Below are 23,132 nucleotides of genomic sequence, written 5' to 3' on the forward strand. Positions count from 1 at the left end.
ACGTTAAAAGTGTAGTTTAATATTGTAGTTGTAAGGCATTGAATTTTTGCCATTATCTATGTGTAAACCGCTTTGAGTCCCCTAGGAGTGAGAAAAGTGGTATATAAATGCTGTAAATAATAATAATAATAATAGTAATTGTGTGGAATTTCCCTTAGTTGTGTCCTTCTTTAATTTTGTGCAATGCCCTTTTATAGTCTGGTTAGCCAGTCATCTCCTAAGCACACCAAAATTCACTTTATTGATTTCAATAGGGCCTGTTTTTCAGTTTCAATCCATAGGCTTTAGATCTCTAGAACTTTCCTGAAGTTAAACAAAACACAACAGGCAACAAGGAAAATCTCCATGTATTAATCACAGGTGTAGCAAAGGACAAACCCAAAAAGGTCAACTCCCAATACCACACACTCACACACCCGACAGGAGATATTATTTTCACAATTGAACCCTTCCTACAAACTTCTGAAAAACGTCTTGCTTCCGGGACAACATATTTGCATCAAAATCTCTGTGACTAAAAAGTCTATCCATTGTGCTGTCTCAAGATTGTGTGTGTGGGTTGTGAGTGTGTGTGCCTTCAAGCAGTTTGTGGACTTAAGGCAACCCCATAAATTTAATGGGGTTTTCTTAGGCAAAGAACAGGTAGGGCCCTTCCATACGTCATATAGATCAGAATATCAAGACAGAAAATCCCACAACAACTGCTTTGAATAGGATTATCTGGGTCCACACTGCCATATATTCCCGTTCAAAGCAGATAATGTGGGATTTTATTCAGCTGTATGGAAGGGGCCTTTGACTGGCTCCAAACTGCCATATAAAATCCAGATTATCTGATTTGAACTGGATTATATAGCAACGTAGACTCATCTAATCCAGTTCAAAGCAGATAATGTGCATTATCTGATTTTATAATCTGTATTATATGGCAGTGTGGATGCAGCCTTAGAGGTAGTTTGTTAGTCAAATTGTCTGAAACAGAGTCTGTAACACCTGATGTTTTGGGGCGGTTTCACATCCAAGTACTCACCCAAGGCTGACTCTGCATAGCTTCCTTTTCCTATATTTAGATTTAGTTATGTCTAAATTGCAACTTTCTCCCACCCTCAGTTAGAAATGAATTAAGGTGAAAAATGTGGAAGGTTAGTAGTTAAGGCTGTAGTCTTATACACTTACCTGAGAGTATGTCCCACTGAACACAAGTTAGGCTTAACTTCTGGGAAGCCAAGCCTGGGACTGCAACATCAGGCCGACCACTGTGTACTGTGAGACCAATTTCCTCTTGCAGATAAATAATGAACTTGAAAAAAACCAAACTTCAAGTGCAAGGGATGTATAACTAACTACATAGGAAATGGCTGAAGGGAGGGGGGCTCCTTTTTCTGCTATAAAAGACCGTAGTCAAGGCAGTGCTCACAAAGGAAAGAAAGGGCTAAACCTGGGAAGCTTCCTTTTCAAGCCTTTATTGTTGGCCATTAGACCGCCTGTCTAGACTTGAAATGACACCTTGTTTATCTGCAAACAGAAGCAAGGAACACTTAAGAGAGGAGACCAGCTCTTGAGTGGCTGCTGGAAGATCAAGGTTTTAAGTTTGTTGATCTTTATGCACGAAGCTAGTGATGTCAAGGTCAAATAGGCCGCATAGTCACGGTCAAGGCTAGCCCGGCAGTGACGTCACAGCCTTCTCACCCATGCCAACTAACCCAGGATTGGAGGTGGTGGTTCAAGCCCTCACACAGCATAAGGCAGAATGCTCCACAGACAGGAAGGAATGGGATTTCTCTTACTTCTGAGTTAAAAGACATATCAACAATAATAATAATATTTATTGTATCAGAAGCAAACCAAGGGTACAGCTGTAATATATTTAAAAAGTTAAAAAACTTGGCATTATATATAGTAACTTGGCTACTTGGAGTGTCTCTGGTGTTGCTATAATGAGGTCCTCCATTGTGTATGTGGCAGGGCTCAGACTGCGTTGTAATAGGTGGTCTGTGGTTTGCTCTTCTCCACACTCCCATGTTGTGGACTCCACTTTGAGGCTCCATTTCTTAAGATTGGCTCTGCATCTCCTGGTGCCAGAGCGCAGCCTTCCAAGTCGCCATCCAAGTCGCCCTGTCTTTTGTATGCTCAAGGGTAGTCTCTCATTTGATACCAGCCATGTCTTCAGATTTCGGTTTTAGCCTGCCACTTTTGGACTCTCACTTGCTGAGGTGTTCCTGTGAGTATCTCTGTAGATCTTAGAAAACTATTTCTTGATTTAAGGCGTTGGTGTGCTGGTTGATATCCAAACAGAGGATGGGCCGAAGATGTCACTGCCTTGGTCCTTTCATTATTGGCTGCTACTTTGCTGAGGATGTCAAGTGGTGCAATACCAGCTAAACAGTATAATTTCTCTAGTGATCTAGGGCGTAGTAATAATATGGCATGACGACGACAATAACATAGCTTGAAATATCAGTATGCACATGGATATTGTTGGGCTTGAAAAATTGCTTTCTTAGATTGGGGGTCTGTAGAATGAATGTAGTTTGACACCACTTCAACTACCATGGCTCAGTACTAGGGAATCACGAGCATTGTAGTTTTACAAGGTCTTTAGTCTTCTCTGCCAAAGAGTGCTGGTGCTTGACCAAACTACAACTCTTCTGATTGCACAGCATTAAGCCATTGCAGTTAAATTGGGGGGCAAACGACATTCAATTTACATTGTAGAGCTGGCCAAAGGTCCCCCCCCCCCAGGTGTATGGAGAAAAGTACCTAGGGACAGACCTTTACAAGCAAGTGTAAATACTATAATGTACTATATATATATTATATCTGTGTAAATACTCTATTAATGTAAAACTTGCTGGTTTGATAGCGAGGTGACAAGTTCAGTAGTACCTCTGAGCGTAGAAGAAGAAAAATGTAACTTTGTTGTTGTTATGATGTTTATTTATACCCTGCTTTTTCTCTCCACAAAGGATACTCAAAGCGAGTTTGTTCTGAAGTTCCCTGCAGATTCCCCTACAAACTTGAGAGTTGTGGGTGCAAGTGTGTTGATGAGAGGCATTTACAGCTGTGATGTTGTTGGTCCAAGTTTGTGACCATCTTCGGTTGGTGTGCCCCTTTTAAAGTTCTCTCCCCTTTGCTTCCCTCGTTCTTCCTTCAATATAAGTCCTGTCTCTCAACAGATCCTGCAGTCGGCAGACACACGAACCTGTTGTTAGTTATTTTAAAAGTTTTTTTCTTTTTACGACCACAGGTGCTTGTTAAAGTTTCAAATAGGAAGAACAAGAGGAGGCAAAGTTTATACAACCCATGAAAACCGGAGTGGTGTAAATGGACTTCAGAGTGTACCATGGGATGTGGACGTGGTTCTTGCGTTTCCTCAGACCATAATCCTTCCTCAAACTTCTTTTAAGAGAGAAGTTTCAGGGCACCTCCGAAAGGAGTTGCTTACTTAAGTACCAAAGTTGAAATGTTTGCTCTTTCTTCCTTTTTATGTAGATGAATCAATTCCTAACAGGTTTATCTCCTATTAAAATCAACAGCCAACCTGATAGCAGTTCCAGAAATCGCTCCTTTATCGTCCAGAGAAGCTTGTTTCTGGCTTCAAATGTTTTTCCTCTAGTACAGAACAATTTTTCTGAGCCAGAATAGAAGTGTGTTCTGGAGTTACATACAGAGAACAACATGGAAATAGGAGGAATGCAATATTCCTTCTTCTTGGCAGGGGGTTGGACTGGATGGCCCATGAGGTCTCTTCCAACTCTTTGATTCTATGATTTTATGAATAATAAAGGTTTAACATATACACTGTGGTGTAGGGGTCCTTCCAGACAGACCCTACATTCCAGGATCTGACCCCAGGGTTTCTGTTTATCTCAGATTATCTGGCAGTGCAGACTCATATAATCCGGTTTAAAGCAAAAAAAAAAAAACCCAACAACCTAGGATCAGATCCTGGGATAAAGGGCTTGCCCGGAAGGGCTCTAGGTCTTCTGTAGACTAGATATATCCCACTTGGGGAAAGGCCCCCTAGGAAACCATATCCCTTTGTGATTCTGCCCATCAGGACCTTCCAGTCATGGTTGGAACTTCAATCCCACTGGTTATGCCAACTAAAACGGAGGAGACTGCCGTCCAGAAACATATAAAAGGCCACTCTTGCTGTGCACACTTTGGTGGGACAGTTTAACTCGGTTGTGTATGTATCTGCCTTGCCAATTACCAAATAAGCAAGGGTACATAGAGCCCACGTTGATTGGACAATGGTTCTGGAAACCAATGCCGTTTGGCCAATGTGACTTTGGGCAAACCACACATTCTCAGCCACAAAAAGTCCAGTGATAGGTTTCTCTTAAGGTCGCCATAAATCCTAATGGACTTGAAAGCACACTGTAATATAAACAAAGGATTTTACACGTGCTTCCAAAGCAAAGCTAGGCATGTCTGTCCCATTTATATGTACAGCACCAAATAAGGAATCGGCAAACTTAAAGTGCTTGAATGGAAGGGGGAATGGATGTTGTTTAGTAAATTATGTGTTGAGGGTGATACAGTGGTACATGCACGAGAAATGACATAGTTGTGCATGAAGTGCCAAATCCCCATTAAAAGAGATGAATGATGCCAGGAACCTTCTTTGAGTTGCTATCAATGATGTTGCTTCACTGTTGGCTTAAGCGAACTCGGTTGTCTCTTGGGACTGAATGGGAAAAGATAGAGTAACTGCCACTCTGTCTGTTTCCATGGGGCTACAGCTCGGTAAGGCTCTTTTTGAGGACTTTGAGGCGGAGGAGGCAATTCTCAATTGTTTGTGTGTGTGTGTGTGTGTCAGGAGCGACTTGAGAAACTGCAAATCCCTTCTGGTGAGAGACAATTGGCCGCCTGCAAGGAAGTTACCCCCGGGAGGCAGGTTTGATGTTTGCCCAGGGGACTCCGGATGTTTTGATGTTTTACCATCCTTATGGGAGGCTTCTCTCATGTCCCTGGATGGAGAGCTAGAGCTGACAGAAGGATCTCCCCCACGCTCTCTCAGGATTCGAACCTCTGACTTGTCGGTCTTCAGTCCTGCTGGCACAAGGGTTTAACCCACTGCGCCACCGAGGGTTTCAAGTTCAAACAATAACTTAAAGGGCACTACCAGGTTGGAAGGCAAGTGGTCTAGACTTTCAGATGTTGCTGGGCTACGACCTAGTTCTTCTTTGGCTATGTTGACTGAGTGCCTTTCCACACAGCCATATAACCCAGATTTTTAAGGCAGAAAATACCACAATATCCGCTTTGAAGTGGGTTATCTGAGTCCACACTGCCATATATTCCATTTCAAAGAAGATAATGTGGGATTATCTTCTTTGGAAGGGGCCTGGGGTTACTGGAAGGGGCCTGGGACTACTGGAATTGCAAACCAGCAAATACTGGAGGGTCTTATGATTTCCATCCCTAGCCTCAAGGGAAACAGCAGGATCCCACCACCCAATTAGCAATTTCGCTTCATCTTATGTCGACTGGCGGCAGGCACCCTAACTTCCTTTGGTTTGGGTTGTTGTAGGTTTTTTTCGGGCTATATGGCCATGTTCTAGAGGCATTCTCTCCTGACGTTTCGCCTGCATCTATGGCAAGCATCCTCAGAGGTAGTGAGGATGCTTGCCATAGATGCAGGCGAAACGTCAGGAGAGAATGCCTCTAGAACATGGCCATATAGCCCTAAAAAACTACAACAACCCAGTGATTCCGGTCATGAAAGCCTTCGACAATACATTTCTTTGGTTTGCAGAAACTAAACAAAACAATCCAGGAATACGGAATACCCCCCCCCCCCCCAAGCGCATGCATCTCATCCTGGAATCCTATTTATGCCTATTGGATACCAAGAGGCATTGATTCTAGTGCTGTTTATTTCCCCGGGAAAATACACAGCGCATTCCCAATAAATTTTGGTCCTAGTACTTCTATGGCCCTATCTACAGAAGGCCTCTTTCTGCTGGGAGAAAGGCAAGGGAAAGAAAGATAGTGAATATTGAACCTGGCCTCCTCTTTTGAGACAACGAGAAGCCTAAACCTTATTCTTGACCGCCACCAGAGCAATTGAATAAATAGAACTCACACGAGTGTTAGTTTTTTGAGTTCCTAGTGAGTTTACCCCAGCTTGGAATAACAGTTAGATTTAGGCCCGGGAAACTAACAACATAACCCTATGGAAGGCTGCAGCCCAAGGGAGCCATGTCTACCTTCTCACATTGCTCTCTCTCTCCCCCGCCCCCACCCACACACTTCTGAAATGTATTGTTTTCTTCTGGTTTAGGTAATTGTTCTTGTTCACTAGTTAGGCAGGAGCAATCTCTCCTCCCCAAATATGAGAGAAGAGCTATCAAAACAGAAAAGAGGAGGAGGACACCGACTCCATACCCCTGGAATAAAGAATCCATACTTATAGGTAGTCTAGTCTTGTTCATTGGATTTACATGGATAAGCCTTTCAACCCAGAAAGCACTGAGAAAACCAAAAGAAAAAAAGTAAGACATTATTACTATGACTTATGGAAAAGGAGTCGGGGCAATTAGTCTTTAGACTCGGGTAAAGGGGTGGTGTGCCTCCGATCCTGAGCACATTTCCATTGACTTTAACACAAGGGCACCCTCAGAGTGTCTTTAGGCTGAAACCTGAATGCATTAGAAACAAAAGAAACCTTCCCACCGAAACCAATATGGCTCTTGCTGACACCATTGAATTTAGACTAAGGTTCCTTCCACACAGCTGAATAAAATCCCACATTATCTGCTTTGAACTGGATTATATAGCAGTGTGGACGCAGATAACACAGTTCAAAGCAGATATTGTGGGATTTTCTGCCTTGATATTCTGGGATATAGGGCTGTGTGCAGGCATGTGGGGAGGGGGCCGAAATTCTCATGGAGTTTCGGGAAAAGGCCTTACTGGTGCATTATTTAAACTGTTATGTTTATTCATATCATGATCTGATCACCATACTCAATATATCCCATATGCATGGGGGTATTGGGGTAACGATACAAAAGGTTTGCTAGGGTAGACCCTCTTTCACTCAGACTCAGCCCCCCCCCCCCAAACAAACTCAGCCCCTCCCAATCGAAATCCTGGCTACGGGCCTGGCTGTGTGGAAGGACCCTTGGAGTAGAGTGCTCACAAAACCTGATTCCCTTTGAATTGACTCAATAGTAGATCCGGTTGTGCTGCTCTAGGACCTAATACTCTAAATCAATGGGACCTCCTCTTTTTTTCAGATTGATGGGCACGATCCACCCAAGTGAAGAATGCCTTGCATTTCCATTGGGATTCTCCCCCATTAAATTCAACCTCTCCCTTTTTGAGTTTGAGGTTTGGGCAATAGGAGGCAAGATGGAGCAAAGTACACCAAATACCCCACGGTGAAGCTCTTCCATGAAAGATCTTTGCTCAGATCCAAGGGTCATGAGTGACTAAACTGGGCCAGACGAGGCCGAATTCCATCTGCCTTAAGGAGCCATGCCTTCTTAATTTGAATCGAGCAGAGATATATCTTTAGACGTCAGACTCAAACCAGGCGCCTGCCCAGATATATTTTCAGGGATTTGTTTTTTCAAAAAATATTATTATCATTGTCACACCCGAAACCCCAAACGAGGTGACCCGATATAGATTTTATTTTCTTGTCACCTTCTCCCTTGGTTTAAAAACAAACACTTAACCCAAGTAAATATTGATGTAGTTTCTATATTTAATGGGGAGGGCAATGGGGAGTGTCCACTGCATTTCTTCCATAAGCCTTAACCTTACCCTAGGAAGGCCGGGAGCTCTATCGCATAAATATACCTCGACTAAGCGGATGGGATAGATAGATAGATAAATTAATTCCAGGCCTGTTTAAAGGCACCGGGTTTGGTGAAACAAAGGGCCTTTCCAGACAGGCCCTATATCCCAGGATCTGGTCCCACATTTTCAGTTTAACCCAGATTGGTAGTGGAGACTCATATAATCTGGTTTAAAGCAGAAAACCTGAGATCAGATCCTGGGATAGTGGACATATCTGGAAGGGCCCAAAGTGAGGAGGAGGATAAGAAGAAATCAACCTTTCTTTTCTCTTTGACTCCCTTTAAGGAGCAATATTCTCCTCCAAATTCATGATATAATTTTTTTTTACTTCTTGGACTGCAGTGATTACTTTTTACAGTTTAGACACACTAATAGGCGTCAAGGGTTGAGCGGATAGGACTGGTCTAATCTACTGAAAGGCAATGCACCTAAAACTCCCAATATATGAACACATTCTAAAAACTAAATTTATTTGATCTTCCTCCAGCTTAATTGGACAATACATAGTTCTTGAACTAGAATGCAACAAGTCCCTATATATGTAGATACAATAAGCACATGTGTGTGTATAAAATAAGATACACACATTTACATACATACATATGTACCGGGCGGCGTATATATGCTTAAAGTTTAGGTTGGTCTATCCAAAAACAAATGCGCCTGATGCCCCAATTTAGGAAAACACATTAAATACGATTAAAAAAAATCTCTCCCCACCTCCTTGGAAAGTGCAGAAATTTTGGACCGGCAACCATGTATCTGAATAAAATAAAATAAAATACTCGAAGACTAGATCTACACTGTCATATAATGAAGTTTCAGAAGCCGCTCCGAGTCCCCAGTTTATTATTATTATTATTATTATTATTATTATTATCTGCATTGAACTGAATTGTGTGAATCCACATTGCCATATAACACTATGGTACAAAATTTGGAAACATTTCTGTTCCTGGTTTGAAAGTGTTATTCCTATTTAATTGTGCGGTAATTACCTTGAAAGTAGTTTTTCTACTCCAGAAACTTTGCTTTTGTGGCTGCCACAAACTATGTTGAACTGATTGAGATTCATGAGGTATTCACTGAAAAACTATAGCAAAATTTGCTGCAGGATGTCCCGCAAAAAAACAAAATTTTGCAATTTAATCAACTGTTTTGGTGTTTTTATGATAGAACCAATTAGAAAATGACATTTATAACCCAGGAACAAAAATCGTGTTATATAGTTAACGTGCATTCTTAATCTGCAATATATAGATGTATAGATCCATCCATAGATGTAGACATATAACAGGTTTAGGCTTGGGTTCCTGGGGTTTCATAAGTTAGCTGTTGTGCTTGGAATTCTTTGCATCACTGTTGTAGACAATCCGGCTGAGTTAGGCGAAAAAAGACCCGAAGATCCATATTTTTAAGAGTTTAAAGGAATTGGAAAATGCCTACCGGATTGTGGACAGCTCAGGAAGATGTAGGCGATGGGGCAGAAGAAAAGTGCCACACCAGCTTCAAGATAGGGATCAGAGAGTGCCCGGCCTCAGCCTCTCCGCCTGTATTTGCCCACTCGCAGAGGGCCGTGGGCTCTCCGGACCGGTTGTGCTGGGCCTCCATGACTCCACAGTGTACCAAGGCCAGTTTGCCCAGCGCCGGTCCAAAAGGCTTTGGCCGCTGACAGGTTTAAGACGGGTTTCGTGGGAGAAAATATGAATACCAGCGCTCGCCCAAGCAAACAAAGCCCTTGGATCCACCTCTCGCCTAATCTGTGTGCCTACCCAGGAGGAAATCTGGCAAAGTTCACTTGCTTCTGAAGGCCAGGTCTTTAACATCTTCTAGATAAACAAAATAAAAGATACTCTAGGCCTGGTAGTATTATTTCATAGACAGGAGCAGGGAATGCAAGGGGTGAGGATTGGGACCAGGACATTGAAAGCGGGCTTCTGGGGTGCTGACTCGGGGCCCTTCCAGACAGGCCCTATATCCCAGGATCTGATCCCAGGTTTAAACTGGATTATATGAGTCTGCATTGCCAAAGAATCTGGGATAAATAGAAAACCTGGGATCAGACCCTGGGATATAGGGCCTGTCTTGAAGGGCCCTCCAAAAGAAGGTCCACAGAGCTCCTTGGGAGGAGTTATTCCCAAATAAAAGCATGGAGGGTTGCCCTTGAAGGGCTAAATACCCTAAACGCAACACATTCCGCCTGATCATAGAAACTATGTTGGTTAGTACTTGGATAGGAAACCTCAGATAGGTGACCGCTATGGAATACCGGGTGCTATTGGATATATTTCAGAAGAAGGAACTGAAATATATCTGAGGATGCTTGCCATAGATGCAGGCGAAATGTCAGTAGACCATGGCCATATAGCCCGAAAAAACCTACAGCAACCCAGTGATTCCGGCCATGAAAGCCTTCCACAATACATTGAAAAAAAAACAAAACCCACCATTTACTTCTGTGCCTAAGAAAACCCTAGGTCCGCATAAATGTACTGCGAGACTGAAGGCCCTTCCGTACAGCCCCATTACCCAGAATATCAAGGCACAAAATCCCACAATATCTACTTTGAACTGGGTTATCCGAGTCCACACTATTCCAGTTCAAAGCAGATATTGTGGGATTTTATTCAGCTGTGTGGAAGGGGCCTGATAATCCTCAAGCCTCCCAAACCTGTTTCGGAAAATGGGATATAGATAGAAAGAGGAACATTGCAAGATCCTTCAAGGAGGAATCTTCCGCGGAGAGATGAGAAGTGAAATGGCCAGTCCAAACTCGGCTTGAAATTCACCTATTTCCTCCTTTTGTACCTACTTTCCCTCTCTTACATTGTTGACTTGGAGAAGCCCTCAAAGGATTTCAAAGCAGCTTACTCTCAGTAGGCAGTACTGCCCTATACAAGCACAGACACCCCAATAACCTCTCGAGTTTTTTATTCCTCCATTCAAGAATTAGCCTTATGCCAGTATCCTCCAATGCCAGGGCTGGTCAGGAGGGGAGTTTTTACCTATCTCCATCCCTAAAACATCCGAAGAAAGAAAAAGTCCCCGCCTGCGTGAAAACCTATGGAGGAATCCCATAGATTCCAATAGAGTAGGGTCTTTCCTTTCTCTTTCGCTCCATTCAGATTAGATTGAGGATTAGGTCCGCATAGACTTGAAGATGAGGTCCGTATAGACGTGCACCTTGGAAAGGACTCAGGGCCATCCAAATAGTCCTATATCCCAGGTTCGGATCCCAGATTTTCTGTTTATCCCAGTATGGACTCATATAATCCAGGTTAAAGCAGAAAATCTGGGATCAAATCCTGGGATATAGGGCCTGTGTGGAAGGGCCTTCAGAAATAGAATATTTTCTTTCCAAGTAGTTTTGTTCCCCGTCTGGATGGAGGCAGGAAAATTATTATTATTATTATTATTATTATTATATCATTAATTATTATTATTATTATTATTATTATTTTACTATTAGCATTCAGAAGTAAAGTCATTAGGTCATATGGTTTCCCAAATCAGGAAAAATAAAATGTGTGTTTGGGAAGTGGGGGGTGGGGGGAGGAGTAAAGAAAGAGAAAGATTTATTTTTAAGAAATGTATTCTGCATTCAGTACATATCATTCGGACACCACATTATATACATAGACAAGACAATTTTGTTCTCTCTTTTTTAAAAAAAGGCCGCTTTAACATCGCGAAAGAACACCTAGGGCTCTTCCTGATTTGAATGTATATAGAAAGGGGGGCATTGCCCAAGAAACAAAAAAATCAACAACAGAGCGACGTTTCGCCTTTCCCTCCCGCAATGTCCACAGAGAAAGAAATATTCCAGTTTGGTAGCGGGGAAAACAAACGCACCAGAACAACAACAACAGCAACAACAATTCTAATAAAAAATTAAGGAGAAATCAAACCCGGCTGAGAACATCTTCCAGCAAATTAAAAAAGAACAAGGCTACGATTAGGCCAAAAAAAAAAGGGAAGGGATTTTAAATCGCATTCAGGTCAATTAAGGATTTTGGAAAACCCCGTTTGAATGTCTTGCTTTACAACCCAAGCAGTCTTGGGAGTGGCTGCCTTTCCACCAGTCCCTTTTAAATTCAGGAGGGACACAAACTTATTGGAGCAATACCAGGCTAAAATCAGAGAGGAGGGGACATTAACAGCAACACATTCAGGGTAGCAGCCTTATTTCTCTCTTTCTTATTTCTTTTTCCTCCGCTCCTAAACTTTGCTTTGGGTCCCTCTTAAAGAAATAAACAAATAATTATGGTATCTTTACCAGAACCGGAACCGCTTTGAAAAAGTCCCCCATATATATATTTATATTTATATATACATATATTCAATTTAAAAAAAAACAGCCAAAGAAAGAGAAAGGAGGGGGAAGGGGAGGACTATCTACAACATAATATTCAACCACCCCTGATAGGAAACTGACTTATTTGTATCCCCCCTTTTCCCTCCCTTCTATTTGTCCAATGTGCATCTTGAAAAATCATATCCAAACTGCTGTTTAAGAAGGGCGGCTGCATTCACAGTTAAAGACAGAAGAAGAAGAAGACAGAAGGAAACCCAAAGAGGGCGGTTGCGATCCCTGGCCGCCTCTTTGGAGGTGTTTTCCCTTTAAATAATCAAATTAAAGAGTCCCGGTGCCTGGCTGGATTATTTTTATACAAATGGACCCAATAAATAGGTGTCTTTGATTCTGTCCTGTGCCCGCTTAGTTGGCGGAAGTGGTGCTGAGAGTGTCGGCGGCTTCTCTAGACTTGGGCTTGTTTGTTCTGGCTTTTTAATATTTTTTTTGCCCTTTGAAGGCGGGCTGGGTCAGGTGGCGTGCAGGTGAGGTGCTTTAGATTTACTAACCACCTTCTTCTCCTTCACCCTCCGGTTCTGAAACCAAATGGTGACCTGGCGCTCTGAAAGGTTAGTGGTAGCCGAGATCCGTCGTCGCTTCTCTTTGGTAATGAACTTGCTGGCGGCGTACTCTTTCTCTAGTTCTTTCAGCTGGATTTTCGTGTAGGGGACTCTTTTCTTTCGACCCCTACGGTAGCTGCTCACTTCTGGTTGAAGAGGGACCACATCTGAAACGATGAGGAGAAGAGGAAAGAAAAGAAGGAAGAGAGAGTGAGAGAAGAGGAGGAGAGAAAGGACGGAGAAGCACAGAAGAAGAGAAAAAAATGGGCGGAAATAAGAGAGAAAGGACAGAAAAGAGATCAGAAAGAGAAAAGGGGAGAGAGATTGAAGGCGGAAGGAAGAAATGGAGAAAGAAAGAGAGAACAGGAAAAAGGACAGAAAGAGGAAAAAGGAAGAGAGATTAAAGAATGAAGAAAGAAATGGCGAGAGAAAAGCGAACAGAAAAAGGAGGAAAGATTGAGGAAGGAAGGAAGGAAGGAAGGAAGGAAGAAGGGAGGAGAAGTAGAGAGAGAGATGACATAAAACAGAAAAAGAAAAAGGGAGAGATATTGAGGGAGGAAGCAGAAGTGAAGAGAGGAAACAGAGAAGAGAACAGAAAGAGAAAAAGGAAGAGAGATTGAGGGAGGGAGGAAGAAAGGAAGAAGTGGAGAGAAAAAAGGCAGAAAAGAGAACAGAAAAAGGAAAGGGGAGATAGAGGAAGGAGTGAAGGAAGAAGAGAGGCAGGAGAGAGATAGATGGAGAGGGAGAGAAAGAGGAAAACAGAAAGAGAAAAAAGCAAGAGAGGTTGAGGAGGAAGAAGAGAAGGGAGGCAGAAGAAAGGATTGAAAAGAGAACAGAAAGAGAAAAAGGATGAGATATTGAGGAAACAGAAGAAAATAGAAGCAGGAGAGAAAGAGGGAAAGACCGGAGAAGCAAGGGGAGAGAAAGAGGAAAACATGAGAGATTGAGGAAGAAAGAGAAAAAGAGAGGAGGAAAGAAAAAGAAAAATAAAGATGGAGGAAAAAAGGAAGGAAAGAAAGTATAAATGAAAAAGATGAGAGAAAGGAAGGAGAAGAGAAGGAGACGGAGAGAGTAAGGAGGCAGAAACGGAAGAGAGATTGAGAAAGAAAGGAAGAAGAGAGGGAAGGGAGGAAAGAAAGAAAGATGTCTATTATATTAAACAGCATCTTGTAACTAGATGGACAATGTCTCTTCCAGACATTACAGAGCAAGAAAAAAGTAGCCTATGGGGAGGATGCGAAGGGGAGGAAAAAGGAGAAGAAATGGAAATGTGGATGGGGGAAGAAAAAGAGAGGAAGATAGAATGAGAGACTAAGGAGAGAAATAAAGGGGTAAGGGGCAAGCAAGACGTGGTTGGGGCTGTGCAAGGGTGGAGTGGTCTTCTCCAGCCAGTATTAATATATTAGCAGGGGAGGCGTGAAGGGGTGCTGCTATTCTGGGCGAGACTGATCCGAGACAAAGAAAGCCCAGCAAGTCAAGGAAAAGGCATTTAGCAAAGAGGGCAGCCGAAATTAGAAATTTGGGAGTTGGCTCCAAAATTAGTGATTCTCCCCCACCCCCCTTCTCGTTTTTTAACGGAGACAGCCCCTATCCTCCAGCCCATCACTCCCCTTCTAAGCATCCAGTGAATGTTGAAGCGGTCGCTTTTAGAGAGACCTCGTGAACTGGGTTGGTTCCAGGAGACCTCTTTCTCCTCCTCCCTTTCTCTCTCCAGATGCTTAGTTCTAGGATCTATGCAGCTCAAGAGCCATCTGTGAGCTTGAGGGACCTGCACCGTCTCTCCCTTCCTCTCTTGTCCACATCCTTTGCTGCTCAGGAGAGCTACACTACCAAGAAGACCAAACCAGGCCACGGTTGTGTCGAAGGCTTTGTGCTTTCTCCAGCGATTCCCACGCTGTTGGGAAATGGGCAGCACCTCGCCTAGTCTAGAAGGCAGTGGGGCTCAATGATCCTCATTATGCCTTCATGCATGCAGTCTCCTCCTTAATAGCATCTCCTGCAAAGGCTGCCCTGTTGCCAATTCGTCAGGATTAACTGTAATCACTTAGCCATCAACCTCTCTTTCTCCCTCACCTCCCCCCCAAAACACCGGACTCCTTTCTTTATCTTTCTCTTGAAGGCTTATTAGGAGTCTTACGGCGGGATAAGATCCCACAGCTGCTTTGCATTGCCCGAACTATAGTCAGGGAAAGTCTGAAATGAAAGGGTCAAAGGGATGGGGAGGGATTTTTTTTTTTGGGGGGGGGGATTCCTGCCGAAGCACAGCAGAAACCTATCTGAATATTTCTCCATGATGGAGAAGAGAAGAGTCACTCTTGGTTGTTGTAGTTTTTTTCGGGATATATGGACATGTTCTAGAGGCATTTTTTTTCCTGACGCTTCGCCTGCATCTATGGTAAGCATCCTCAGGAGAAAATGCCTCTAGAACATGGCCATATAGCCCGAAAAAACCTACAACAACCCAGTGATTCCGGCCATGAAAGCCTTCGACAAAACTGAACCACTCTTAATGGGGACTAGATGGCCTTTGTCCTCTCGAACTGTGGTTGCAACAATTAACAAAGAAAAATCCTAAAAGATCTTAAAGACCAACGGTTTCATTTGCCCTCAACTGAAATAGTGGGTTGCACTCCTCCGAAGTTCAAGCCAAACCAAGCTGGCTACTAAGGTCTATTTAAGGTGCTACAAGCCCCTGTAGTAGATGAACCACTCGCTTATGACAAAGAAAGCCTTCAATCAGCGACAGGGTGACCTCACTACCTCTGAGGATGCTTGCTATAGATGCAGGCGAAACGTCAGGAGAGAATGCCTCTAGAGCATGGTCATATAGCCCGAAAAAACCTACAACAACCCAGCGACAGGGTTATTTATTATTGATGGGTGTTTGTGTTTTTCTTTTTGTTTAAAAAATAGATCTTGCTATTTCTGGGGAGAGGGAGGATTCTTACTTTTTCTCAGAGTTCCTAGAAAATATCTCTCTACCTATTATTTCAATGGAGTCTTTGGGGGTAATGAAAGCAAAGTGTTACACGCACATACAAACACACACACACACAAACAGCTCAGTGCCTTGGAGTCCCACCCCCCTCCAATAATGTTTCAGGAGAATGGAGGCTGAAAGGAGGTGAGAGTCTTTCCTTTGAGCTCTCCACTTTGCTTTTGGGAACCACAGCAGCGGATGGAAGATTGGGCTGTTGTGGTTTTTCTGGGCTGTATGGCCATTTTCCATGTTCTGGAACATGGCCATACTGCCCGGAAAACTCACAACAACCCAGTGATTCTGGCCATGAAAGCCTTCAACAATAAGTGGATGGAAGAGTCCTTCCAATCTCAGAGAAAGAAAGGAACACAGATGGGGAAACCTGCATTCATTCTCACATCACTCGCTCTAAGGCTTGCCTCTCCACCTTCCATCTCACCAAGGCTTCCTCGAGACATTCTTTAAAAAGCAAACAAGGAGAGGGGGGTCTTTTTAGCTCTTCACCGACACCCCGCAACGCAACCCCTGCCAATACATGAGGCTGAAAGAACAGCAAGGCTAGATAAGGCCTTCTCTTTCCTTCCGCACTCAACTCGGGTTTCTCGTTCCTTACAGGAAGGGAGGAAAACCCCCATCATGCAACGCTCGCTCCGAGCAGGCTTTGTTGGCAAGCTGAGTCTTCTCTTGAACGGGCATCCCCGCGATAAATGCCTGCTTTGCTCTGCCTTGATTCTCACCCACCCCTTCCTTTCTTCCCTCCCAACCCAGCCTCTTTTTCTTCTCAGCCTCAGCCTCTCCGCTCCTATTCCCTCCGCCATGAAAGAAGGGCCTGTATATTGATGGCAAGGTGGGGACCTCAAGAGCAAAGGAGTCGGCCTGGGTTTTCCATCTCTCTCTCCCCCTCCCTCCCGATAAGCCCATCCCGAAGCGCCCCCAGCTTGCAGGTCCCTCCTCGCCGCCTGTCACTCAGGCCAGATTTCTAACCAGAGGCAAAAGCATCGCTCTCGTTCCCCCCTTTCGCTCCCCTTACAAGATTCATTTGTAAGATTCATGTCACTTGACAGCTACTTCTGTAATTGCAATATGATTTACTGTCCCTTTCCGGAAAAAAATAACAGCCTAGCCTTTCTAGAAGAGAGAGAGAGCAAAAGAGGGAGCAGAAGGTGGGAGGAAAACAAGAGGATCTACACTGGCCAAATAATGCAGCTTGAACTGCATGGTTTAGGCTGGGTCTACACTGCCATAGAATCCAGGTGATCAGAGCAGACAATCCAGGTTGTCTGCTTCGAAGTGGATTATACGAGTCTATACTGTCATATAATCTAGCTCAGAGCAGATAATCTGGATTTTAGATGGCAGTGCAGAAAGGGCCATACATGGTATAATGTAGTTGCCCATTTAATGGAGTTTGAACTGCATTATATGGCTCTCAAATGGCATTTGGCAGGGTAGATTCAGCCAGAGAAAGGGTAACTCGGGCTAATGATTATCTATCTATCTATCTATCTATTTATGTATCTATGTACCTATGTATCTATGTATGGCATTATTTGGCAAGGTACATCCAGCCAGAGAGAGAGAATAATTCGAGGTAATGATTATCTATCTATCTATGGCATTATTTGGCATGGTAGATCCAGCCAGAGAAAGGGTAACTCGGGTTATGATTGATGATCTATCTATCTATCTATCTATCCATCCACCCACCCACCCACCCATCCATCCAATTATTTGGCAGGGTAGATACAACCAGGGAAAGGGTAACTCGGGTGATTATTGATTATGTCTGCCTGCCTGCCAGCCTGCCTGCCTGCCTATCTACCTACCTACATACCTATCTATCTGGCATTATTTGGCAGGGTAGATTTAGCCAGAAAAAAAGAGTAACTCGAAGTAATGAGATCTATGTGGTTTATAATATTCAAATGTTCGAGATGGATGTAAGCAGAAGTTAGGAATCCAGTTGCGTGAGGGAAGGAGGGGGGTGGTGGTGCTCAAAACAGGCACAGACATTCATTGGCACGCAGTGTGAAAGCAGCACCTCGGAGCTCGCAGGCACGGAGCCGGATTTCCAACCCGCTGGCTTCTTCGCCTCCTGCGTGCCCGTGCAAGAGCCTCCAAATCACCTGGGTTAACATGCAACATAGGGAGCAGAGGAAGAGAGAGAGAGAGAGGGAGGGAGGCAGCGGGAAGGGGGGGGGGGATTCCGGGAAGGAGCGCGATGGCTCGAGAGTGCGAGGCAGCCCTACCTGGGAACGGTGACTTCCAGAGGTGTCCGGACTGGGGCTGCTCCTTGGAGCAATAGACCTGCCCGTCCCACCCGTTGGAGAGCGCCCAGTGCTGGTAGCCGTCCATGGGCAGCAGCGCGTCGTGCCGGGGCTCCGGGTGGCCGCTGATCCCGGGCACCACGGATACGTCCAAATAGCCCGGGACGGCTTGGTAGGAGCTGGCAAAGCTCGGGTAAAAGGCAAACTCTTTGGCCCGGGAGGAGAGTTCTTCGCTGGGGAGGGAGCCGCTGGGCTCCGGGGGGTATTTCTCAGCTGCAGCCGGGTGGTAGGAGCAAGGCTTCTGCTGCAAGTTGACGTTGTGGGCGTGGGACAAGCGGCACCCGTAGTAGCTGCCTCCGAAGGGGTAGCCGTAGCCCAGGGGTCCGCTGGAGGCGGCGGGAGGAGGCGGCGGCGGAGGAGGCGGCGGCGGGCACTGTCGGGCGGCGTCGGGCGCCGGGATCTCCGTGTAGACCGAGCCCTGGTGGCCGCCGAGCCCACTGGAGTGTCGTCCCAGGGCCGGGTGGGCGATCAGGTCCCGGCAATGGCTGGCCGGGCAATTCCCCGCGAGCCCTTCCATGGCGGCGGCGGCGGTGGCTGGGATCTTGTTGGGGCTGCTCTCATTCGGGGTCTCCTCGTAGACGTACATGAAGGTCTCCGCCCAGCGTGGATGCAAGATCAGGGAAGTCGTCATAGCATGGTCTGCGCCGAGCTTTTTAAAACTCGCCTTCCCAAAGAGAGGAGACACCTAATTTCCCCAACATATTGTTGACGCCCGGGCATGCGCACAAGAGCCCGGCGCGATAGGGGCCGGTTCATTAAGAAATCCGCCGGGCCACGTGACCCGTCTAGAGGCGCTTCTCGCCGCAGCCGAGCCCCGGCACGTGACCCCGCGCCGGCCAATGAGGGGGCTTCCCTCGGCTTCGGGAAGAGGACGGAGCGCTCCCATTGGCTGCCGCCCCGCGACAAAAACAAAAATCCTTAAAGGCGACGGGAGGCCCCCCTCCTCCACCCCACTGATTGTCAAGCGTGCGAGGAAATAAATAAGGGCAAGGTGGGGCGCTTCATATTTGGCCGACACAAAGGAGCCGAAGGAAAAATGCTCAGTATTACATATTACATTAGGGATGGAATGGTTTCGCTCTTTTGTCAAGTAACATGGCATTGCTCAGAAGATGGGTTGCTGTGAGTTTTCCGGGCTGTATGGCCATGTTCCAGAAGCATTCTCTCCTAATGTTTTTCCCACATCTATGGCAGGCATCCTCAGAGGTTGTGAGGTATATTGGAACCTAAGCAAGGTATATTGGAACCGAGGTATATTGGAACCTAGGCAAGTGGGATATATATATCTGTGGAATATAGAAGAATATAGATAAATAGATAGATAGATAGATAGATAGATAGATAGATGACCTGCCAAAGGATTGATGGAGGACTGGGTCTGAAAGGAATACCTTATATCTGATGTATTAAGCAGAATGATATGAAGGACAACTAGAAGCTCTGTGGTAAAGGAGAAATGTATAACCTGGTAAGGAAAGCTCAAAGGATAGATTATATTAGATGACTCTTGAGGTCAGAAATAGGGACTACAGCACCTGCGCTTGTTTCTCGGTCTCTCTCTGTTGTCCTAGCGGATGGAGAGGTCTTTTTTGTTTGGATGCTTAAGGCTTGTTATGCTTCCCTCTTTGCCTCCCTCCCTTCCTCACCGTCTGTTTCTGGGAATCAGCTATTGGATCTTACGGGAATCAAGGAATCCAGACGTTTATCGCCCGGGAAATTGATTTTCTCTCAGCCTCTTTCAGTCTTGAGGGGGAGCGAAGAGATTAATATCACTTTGCATATATATATACATATATATATATGTGTGTGTGTGTGTGTGTGTGCATGTATAATTTGTGTATGTAATCAGCGGATACATTTACTCTATGGAATTGCTGTTGATAGTTTTAAAGGTATCTTACTTTTCCCAGCAGGAAGAATTTGAAATATTTCACCTTATGGTGTTAAAACACAAGGACAGACGACACGTGTCAGATAATATTGTGTTGAAGGGGTTCTTTATTATTATTTTCATAGGATGAGGTGTGTACAGTTCTTCACCACTATCTGGCTTCTTGCAATAATTTTTTTAAAATTCTCTCTTTAAAAAAATCATTTGCCCACCAGGTTGTTGTTATTAGGGCAAGAAGGAATAAAAGCATCTGGGAAGCAAGGAAGGAATGGAAGGGGAGGAAGAAAGAAATGCCGGCCACATTGCAAGAATATAATAGATGCTTCCAAAACGTTTGAGTGTTTTTATAGGGTTTGTTCCTTGCATGAGTCCAACCCAATAATGCTTAATCTTTCGTGCTCAGACAACTGGGGATGTTTTAAAAGGACTGGTTGTGATTATATTATGATATTGTGTTATTAATGTTTAATCCCCCAGTAGTAAATATGGCAGCAACCATGTCTGCTCTTGAAAGGCTGGGTGAGTTAGATCTAATGGTCTCAATGTTGATTTGTGTCTGTGTAAAAGAAAATAAATGCGACCGGCTTTATACCACGTAAACAGGATCCGAGATGGATGGGATATAATTACATAGATGAAATAGAAGAATTGTGAACTAGTCTGCCGAAGATTGATAGTCCCGGTACACATATATGTACACACACACACACACACACGGTCACTACATGTGGATGAGAGCCTCTCATTTATTTACCTACTTCCTCAGTGACTAAAGAACCCACTTCTAAAATATTTTTCCCTGACCATTCCTGGTTTGATGCAGATGGATGCCTTTGAAAGCACGCGAAATTTAACTCGAAAGCACCAACTGGAAAATTGTTTAGATTTTCTGATTTTCTCTTTCCCCAATCCTGCATCATCAAGGATAACATGATAAATGTAGTCAAACAAGGAGATGGTGGTGTGTTGGAGGAGGAAAAGAAGGACTACAATAGGAAGGACTTGCTAGCTTACATCTTGCCCATAGACACAACTGTAATCCCACTCGCAAGATATTGTTGACGATTACTTGGAAGATGGTCCTACTCAATTCAAGATTAGCGTGGGTGAGGATTTCTGCTTCGGTTCTCTTGAAATCCTACTGCAACCAGTCTTTCAAAGGTCCTCTTCACCCCAGAATCTAGCTTCGCGCTCCTTCCAACTCCCTTTGGTATTGATCACTTGACAAAAGTTATCAGGTATCTGGATTGAAAGTCCATATTCATGGTTCCGTGACGGGACAAGAGGAAACCACAATTCACGCTGCTCTCAATAAAGGGTGGAACCAAGGTTTGTTCATAAGAGGGGAAAGAAAATCTCCACCCATTGCAGGATGAACTGCCTATTGTAATAAACTTTTCAGGAAAATTAGCAATACTTCAGAAAATAAATTTAAATATATTTCAGAAAATCTCTCTCTCTCTCTCTCTCTCTCTCTCTATATATATATATATAATCCGTATATATGTGTGTGTGTGTATATTAGCAATACTTCAGAAAATAAATCTAGATACTGGGCTGTTATAGGTTTTTTTCGGGCTATATGGCCATGTTCTAGAGGCATTCTCTCCTGATCTCACAACCTCTGAGGGTGCTTGCCATAGATGCAGGCGAAACGTCAGGAGAGAATGCCACTAGAACACGGCCATATAGCCCGAAAAAAACCTACAACAACCCAGTGATTCCGGCGGTGAAAGCATTCGACAATACATTAAATCTAGATATACTTCAGAAAACTCTCTATCTCCCTATATGTGTGTATATGTGTGTGTATGTGTATTAGCAATACTTCAGAAAATAAATCAATATATATGTCTGTGTATAGATTTTTCTGAAGTATTTGCTAATATATATATACACACACACACACACACACACACACACACACACACACACACAAACATACTGATTATACACACACACACACACATATAGAGGGGGGGAATCAACTTTCTTTACTACTATCAGATCTTCTGAAGATTATATATATATATATATATATATATATATATATATACACACACACACACACACACCCCATTTGCTTTACTTCTGATCCTCTGAAGTTGCCAGCCATAGATGGAGGCGATTTTCGGTAGCATTGTCCACCTTCGAGCTCACTACCTCTTGCCCACCAGCAAAACGCAACAGTCACAGAGAAATTACAAAATTACTCTAAGACCCCAACAGAAAAGAATTTCAGGATCTGAGTCTTGAGAGAAAATCCCCCTTTCTACTAGAAACCCTTTTCTTTGGAAAGTAAAGAAAGGGACCCCAAAATGCAAGTGTGGCTTACACTTTTCCGGCCACTGCAACTGAACCAGCCGAAGTCCAAGGTCAAGGCAAAATAGACAAAATAGACCAACCGGCTCCCAATTAGTGTCTAGACCGAAAAGAATGAAGTTCACATGTAGAGTCTAAAGGGGATGGGACGCCTTTGAGTCTGAAGGGGCGGCCATTACAAGGAAAGGTATGAAGGGTGATGTTTTCTGGGGGAAATCATTTTAAAAGCCATTCTTACCTCCACCCATGAGGAAAGCATTATTTTTTTAGTTTAGTGGTGGGAGAAATCGACCATATTTTAAACAAGGCAGTTCATCCCACTGAACTGTGATCCAGAAAGAAGCATACATCATTTGTTTTTTAAAAAGCCTTGGGATGGACAATATAGGGGCAATTGACTGTATCAAACAAGGAACGCTGGCAATATAGGCATCTATCTGTGATTTTGACTGTATGGTACATGTCTCATGTCTCACTATTGTGTTTGGATGTGAATGTTGGTCTGCTGGGGAAGACCTCAATGCATCTGAGAAAATGTGCTAAAATCTTCGGAGGATTTTTCCCAAATGAAAGGTATCACAAAACTTTTTTTTTTTTTTGCTGCAACAGCCTGAGAAAACTCATGGAAAAATCTAGACCCATATCTTATTGCCGTCTAACTAAACATTGTTTCCCATATTCACAAGAGGGTTTTATATTTTAAAAACTAACGGGGGGGGGGGGTTAGCTGTGGGAAGGAATGGTTTACAACTGGAGAGTCAGAGGGCCCTTCCACATAGCCATATCACACAGAATATCAAGGCAGAATAACACAATATTTGCTTTGAACTGAGTCCACACTGCCATATATTCCAGTTCAAAGCAGAAAATGTGGGATTTTCTG

The 23,132-nt window shown here is 44.0% G+C and overlaps 1 protein-coding gene across 1 annotated transcript; it reads right to left on the bottom strand.

Moving 5' to 3' along the window:
• Nucleotides 1-11,392: 11,392 nt before the first annotated feature.
• On the bottom strand, nucleotides 11,393-18,750 carry HOXC13 (homeobox C13). Its single transcript, XM_060760872.2, has 2 exons — nucleotides 17,959-18,750; nucleotides 11,393-12,896 (listed from the first exon to the last, which is right to left on the bottom strand). Exons 1-2 carry the CDS (start codon nucleotides 18,665-18,667, stop codon nucleotides 12,640-12,642), a joined length of 966 nt encoding a protein of 321 aa, XP_060616855.2. The 5' UTR covers nucleotides 18,668-18,750; the 3' UTR covers nucleotides 11,393-12,639.
• Nucleotides 18,751-23,132: the final 4,382 nt, after the last annotated feature.

The sequence above is a fragment of the Anolis sagrei genome, chromosome 2 (assembly GCF_037176765.1).
Source record: "Anolis sagrei isolate rAnoSag1 chromosome 2, rAnoSag1.mat, whole genome shotgun sequence".
NCBI classification, from domain to species: domain Eukaryota; kingdom Metazoa; phylum Chordata; class Lepidosauria; order Squamata; family Dactyloidae; genus Anolis; species Anolis sagrei.